This window comes from Astatotilapia calliptera, chromosome 3 (assembly GCF_964374335.1).
Source record: "Astatotilapia calliptera chromosome 3, fAstCal68.1, whole genome shotgun sequence".
Taxonomy (NCBI): Eukaryota; Metazoa; Chordata; class Actinopteri; order Cichliformes; family Cichlidae; genus Astatotilapia; species Astatotilapia calliptera.
The window spans coordinates 34,462,067-34,468,863 of NC_137424.1; the positions used below are offsets into that span (position 1 = coordinate 34,462,067).

The following is a 6,797-nucleotide window of genomic DNA, read 5'->3' on the forward strand; positions in this document are numbered from 1 at the left end:
GGAAGGATGGTGTTGAAGGCAGAGCTGAAGTCCACAAACAGGATCCTGGCGTAGGTTCCTGGGGAGTCCAGATGCTGCAGGATGAAGTGTAGGGCCATGTTGATGGCGTCATCTACAGACCTGTTGGCTCTGTATGCAAACTGCAGGGGGTCCAGGAGGGGGGCCGTGAGGGTCTTGAGATAGGAGAGAACCAGGCGCTCAAATGACTTGATGACCACAGATGTCAGAGCCACAGGTCTGTAGTCATTTAGTCCAGTGATCCTACACTCTCAGAAATAGAGGTACGAGAGAAGAACATTTTTGTACCTATAGGTACATTTTTTAAAAATGTTCCCTTAAAAGTACAATACTGGTCTTTAAAAGTCCAGAAATGCCCCTTTAAAGGTACAATTTGAAATAAAGTACAAATCTGTACCATTTTGACCTGTACTGCAGTGACAGTGGCAGAACGTGGTAATGGGTCAGCATGGGAAAATCTGGATGGGCCTGGTTAATTGTAAAATTCATATGAGATGTGAGTGTGCTCATAAAAGCTACATGTTATAATCAAATCTGTTGGTCCTCTCCTCTGTACATAAATTATCCTATGATGCAAAGAATATCTGTAACCTACCTTTGTGTAAGTTATGTTAAATTATATTTTAAAAACACACACAATGACATGCAGGCACAACCAAATGATGTTAAAAAAAACTGGTCCATTTCCATTTTATTAAGTTTCAGTTATAATTTTTAATGTTTTAAATCTTGGTTGTAGCCTTCAAAAACGTGAAATCATTTTACTGTTATGTTTGGCCATTTACTTTTTCGCTTTTACTACATCCTAGAATTGTTCATTAATTGGGAGGTTTTTATGGAATTTGCAACATCAAGTTAAACCGAGGTTCTTTGGAAGTTAAAATGTCAAGCAGATTTTTATGTTACGGTGACTACATTTTGTAAGTTACAAATATAGTTCGCCAAGACAGCATAACGGTTTCCAAACGCATTAATACCACAATGTCCATGTATCAAGTTCGCAACGCGCATTAATCCCAAAGGCTGAAAAGCCAGCAGCGATGAGTGCTTCGCCTCCGCGCTGACTAGCGTTGACGCAGAAAATGACTCTCAGGGGGTTATCGACACGGAGGAGCTCCTTAAAAAGTTGATGGAAGAAGGCATTGATGTCAGACGACGAGGCGCAAAGGTTTAGAGGTAAGTCGGGTGTGATTTTATAAAAATTACAACGTGTAATTTTACAGTAGAGTTAGCAAAAGTCCGAAGAGCTAGCTTTAACATGGGTGAATGCTAGCAGTTAGCTAAGTTTTAAACAAAGAAAGGTACAAATGTGGACTATTTAGACTGTTGGTGGAATGTTCAACGTCTGTCTGCCCGCCGTATTCCAGTGTTTTATCAATAAATAGTCACTAACCGTGTACAACAATTTAAAAAAAATCAATAATTTCTCAAAACATGCTTGTATGTAAATGTAGGTATTAACAAAATCGTTCTCTAAGCAAAATTCATCCCATCTAACGTGTTTCCCGCTCAAAGGGATTTTAAACAATGGAAGGTACACATTTGTACCATTCCACCTACTTAGTGGGATTTGGGATTTTCGAATATGAGAACTGTAAGCTCTGCGCAGGGACACTGTCTGCAACCCAAGAATTGTTAAGATGATTGGGGAAACAGCTAATGATTTTTTTTGTCTCTAAATCTGATTATTATTATTTTCTGTACTAACTGATTAATCAAGCTGTTTATTAGCTTTAGAATTTTTGTTCAAGGGTTAAAGCACTTTACATTTATCTCCAGTCTGTGTCTTTAAACATGTCAAAAGTTTAAATCCTCAATGTAAAATGTCATTCTTTTGTCTATTCTGCTCTTTTCATTTCCAGTTGTGTGATGAGGTTGATTTAATGCATCCCTGCCAAGACAACATCTGTCGCCGCTTTAGCAAAAACTTCACTGCTGTTCTTCAAATGACCAAGGATTTGCCACTGAAGAAGGTCTACATGGAGGCAAGAGAGAATGCACTGGCTGAAGACATTACAGGTGCTAATTTGACCTCATACAAATAGTAAATTTTGTGACAATTCATTTGCTCTCTCTTCCAAAGATAATTGATGTACCATAGTGTCATGTGAAGAGCATGTTAATGGGAATTTGCATGCTATCAAAATCTAATGAAGTGCATTTGCATCTGTATGACCTAGGAATTGACTTCAAGGGGGCACTTCTCTTGCCATCCATCTTCAAGGAGAAGATAGAAGATTTCATCATCCTTGGAGAGGTAAATGCATGATGCAATGCATAGCCTTTGGCCACAAGTTTCATTCTCGGTGTTTTGTTGGCATGGAGCTGAATTCAGCTGCGGTTCAGCATCACAGCTAAGCTAATGTAGGGGAAACACTGCTGTTAATCCACAGTGCTGCTGTGCTCTTGGGTTTTGTCTGGTGTTTATATAGATAGATAGACCTTTATTGTCCCCTTAGGGAAATTCTTCTTCACAGGTACTGTCACTGTCAGGGGTGATTGCTTTTGCCCTTGAATATTATGTCAAACTTTAGCAGCTTATCAAACACTACCACAACAGTCATTGGTCAAGAAGCTTTTTGTTTGGAGTATGGGCCATGTTTACAGGTTATCAGAATAGACAGTTTTGTTTTCTAGCAAATAAAGAAGGTAATTTGAGGAATCTGTTGAAAATCCACTTGGCACATATTGCTTAAACATACTGTATACTAATGTTTTTCTTCCTCTTCTGCAGAATACTCCCACGAGTCCATACCCAACCATTCGAATGAAGGATAAGAGTTGGACAACTTCCCTCTTAAGACAGTGTCGCCGTGTTGTGACAGTTGAAGGAGTGGATGTTTGCTCGTGCCGCTCGCTGGATGAGGCCTACATCTCAGCATTCTCCACCTTCTTCGTGTTCAACATGACCTACCCTGCATACTTCAAGAAAACACTTGTCTTTCTTCAGAACTGCATTGTCAACATAGGAGACCAGGGAGACAAACCCCTGCCAGTAAGTGTCGCCAGGGTACTTAACCAACTCTATTAAATACGCCCCCACCCAAGTGTCACTACCTTATTGACTACCCAATGCTGATTTTGATGTATGGTCCTCTTCGCCCTTTGTGGTGTATGAGATATGAAAGCAAGCATCAATATTTCAAAAATCTAGCGAGTAAATGCAAAAACTTTGTAAACATCACTGCAACTCTTAGCAATCGTCATCAAATGAAACAGTGCTGGGAGTTTTCTTCAGATAAGTTGCTTGTTGACTTTGAACATTCACTCAGCACAAGTGTCAGTGTGCCATTTTCATCTCTGCCAGGTGACTTACAGAATGCTCTGGAAATGAACAAAAGTTTTACAGATGTGCATTTTCAGGATAAAGTGCTTCAGCGTGTGTCTGCTATATCTGTCAGCAGTGTCAAATATGAACTTGAGGATGTTTTTGTAGTTGGCCATGTACACACTGAAGCCATACCTCAATTCTTTAAAATCAAGTATATTTTGAATGTTGATACTTGTTGGGTATTGTGTGGGAAACTGTTACTTCCTTGCACTTGTGAATGTCATTTCCATGCTTACCAAGTGGCAGTTGACAATGACTGGATCCTGTTCAATCCAGGAAATGAATTAGACTTTCAAGCTCTAGACACCTATTAAGTTGATGATAGGCGGTTTGTGTCCTTGAGGTATTCTGTGTGACGTGATTGCAAGAACATTTTTATGTATGTATGTGTGCGTGTGCGTGCGTGCGTGCGTATGTATGTGCGTGCTTGTTGAAGTAGAGCAAAACATTTGTGTGGACAGTTTTTTAAATACATGCCATCTCTGTGATCCGTCAAAACATTGTGTTCAGGTGTTTAATGTCTTTATGTGATTGTTTACTTTTTTTTTTTTTTTTTTTTTTTTAAATGAATGTATTTTTCTTGACATGTCCTATGGCAGGGGTGTCAAACTCAAATACACAGTGGGCCAAAATTCAAATCTAGAACAAGGTCGCGGGCTAACATTAATATTTATTGAAAAATATCTTCCTCCAGATTTAAGAATGAATCTCTTCTTATGGACTCAAACAAGTTTTGGTGAAAAACTGAATGTGGAACAAGCAAAGCTTAATACTAAACAATGTATATATTAGCTGTATAATACCAGTAGGCCAGCTCTAATAGTAATTTGGTATGGCTTCGCGGGCCAAATGTAATTAGGCTGCGGGCCAAATTTGGCCCGCGGGCCAGAGTTTGACACCTATGTCCTATGGCAATATACGAATGTAATCAAGGATGTATTCCTGTGGTTGTTTAAGTGCTTTGATGTGATTCTATTATCGAAAATAAATGGTTAAATAACCAAATATTTTGAACTATTGGGGGTACATTTTTGTCTCTTTAGGTACGAAATAGGTTGTCGCTGGGGGGGTACCCTCATAGGTACCCTATTGTACCCTTTTCAAGGGAACATTTCTGTACTATAGTTTCAAGGTACATTTATGTCTTAGGAAAGTACATGATTGTACTTCAGATGGTACAACTTCATAAGGTACAAAAATGTACCAAGCCTAAAGGGTACAGAAATGTCCTTCAAAAAGGAACACCCCCAGCGACAAGCATTTGTACCCTTTTTGGTACACTTTGGTACCCCTATTTCTGAGAGTGTAGGTTTCTTGGGGACAGGGATTATGGTAGAGGACTTGAAGCAGGCAGGCGCATGACATGCCTGCAGTGAGGAGTTGAAAATGCCAGAAAACACTGGGGCCAGCTCGTTTGCACAGTGTCTGAGGGTGGCAGGAGACACACCGTCTGGGCCGGGAGCTTTTCAAGCATTCAGATTCTTAAACTGCTTCCTCACATCTGCTTCATGAATATGAAGAGTTGTGGTGGGAGGAGGTGGTGTGAAATCCTCCTTTGTGTGGGGTGAGGAGGGGGGTGTTGTAGGTGAAGTGTTTGATGGTGGTGATGGCTCTATGGAGGGGGGAGAGGTGGGGGAATGAGTGTCCAAAGTGTCTCTATTGTTGGGGCCGTTGGAGGTGTGAAGGCTGCCTGATGGCTCGTCAAAACGGCAGTAAACAAAGAAACAAAGAAACAAAGCAGATGGCACTGCCTTTCTGGGTGAATTTCTGACTAAATAAGTATAGTTTCAGCTAAAACGTTGCAGCATGTCATTAATTTGTAGTCCTGCATGGAAACATACAGTGGATTTATCTATGTACTTATTTTTTATCACCAGAGTATATGCATATATTCTCTGAGTTGTATCAGATATTGACCTTATGAGACTTTTAATACAGAGCATCAGTATCGGGAACTGTGAAGGTAGGAAAATGTAAAGACATCAGCCTTTAATCTTTTAGCTGCAAACTAATGAACAACCAGGTCAAATTCAGGACGCAAACCAAGTTTAAATCCACCAGCTTGGTTTGTATGCTTGTTATTAGTTCCTGTCATGTTTTTAATGTAAAACAGAAAAGTAACTAAAGGAGACAAAACTGCAATAAAGTGAAAAATTACATTTAATTTACTGAATTAGAATAGAATTAGTATAAAGTTAAGGAAAAACTAAAATACTCAAGTAGCACGTGTACTTCAGGTTTGGAGGTTGTGCAGCCATGGACTGGACGTGACAAAATAATAATAAATAGTGTTGGACAACAAATCTGGGATCCACTGTGAAACACACACACATCCACAGGCCATAATTTTCCACACTTTCCTCTCATTTCAGAAGCTCCTGATCTTTGCAAGTTTGAGATTTGTAGGCCGAATATATAAGGTTTTAACATATTTGTCACACTTTTCACTCTCACCAGTGCAGGCAGAGCTGTAACATTACATACTACGTCATGCTGACCTCCATCTCCACTGGTCTGTTTAACTGGAAGTCATAAAAAGCCATATTTCCCAGCCAGCTTCTACAACTCCAGTTAGCTGGTGTACTGGCGCTCACGCACACAGATAGTTTGGAAATGGATTTTGCTCTTTGACCTGTTGTAGCTCTATTGTTTCCTTCTATAAAAGTGACTGGTGTTTTTCACATGTAAGCGCACATGGATGTTCATGTTAGTGTGTGTACTGTACACGAGCGTGTACGGGCCTGCCTGTGCTTACTCAACTGTAAGTTTCAGACATGCTCGCTGAATAATTCAGGTTTTTCTACGTCTCGTTGCCATGGCTGTCTGTAAAATAGCTGCACACACACGCACGCATGCACGCACATAAACACACTGATGTGAACATGTTGACAGATGTGAACACCCCCATAGTCACACCAACAGAGCAAGCCGGAGACATTATGAATTCGCTCTCCCTCTCCTTACCTCCCCCTTTCACTTCGCGCTCCTGTTATTATTAAAACTCTTGTTATTAAGCAGCCTAGCCAGGGTGTAGGGTTCCCTGCTGTTACGGCACAATGGGCACACTGTGAAGAAATCTGACTGCACTGCGTTCCTATTCGTGGATCACATTCACCAAGTTGATCAGAGATGAAGTTAAATTGCAAAAGCAAACAAGAAGATCCAGCTGCGTTTTGCCCGTGGCACTGATTGCACTCTTGCAAGGGGGAGAAAGTGCATTTTGCAAACATGGGATACAATTATAATTTGCGTGTTGTGAAATAAAAGCTTCTTATTTTCACAAAGAGTGAGGTGTAGGCGTGAAAATGTACCCATATAGCCTAGATTTCACAGATTCTAGAGGAGATATTCTAACAGTTGTGAAGAAACTGAAAAAGGAAGTGTTTGAAGGGAAAAAAATACATTTGTGTTAATGTTTTTTTGTATTGGTTCAACACAATGCATGTGT

The 6,797-nt window shown here is 40.1% G+C and overlaps 1 protein-coding gene across 1 annotated transcript; it reads left to right on the top strand.

The window, feature by feature from the left end:
* Positions 1–1,073: 1,073 nt before the first annotated feature.
* Positions 1,074–4,354, top strand: LOC145426285 (uncharacterized). The gene is made up of 4 exons (XM_080299920.1): positions 1,074–1,194; positions 1,881–2,037; positions 2,199–2,275; positions 2,753–4,354. Exons 2-4 carry the CDS (start codon positions 1,902–1,904, stop codon positions 3,047–3,049), a joined length of 510 nt encoding a protein of 169 aa, XP_080156046.1. The 5' UTR covers positions 1,074–1,194; positions 1,881–1,901; the 3' UTR covers positions 3,050–4,354.
* Positions 4,355–6,797: the final 2,443 nt, after the last annotated feature.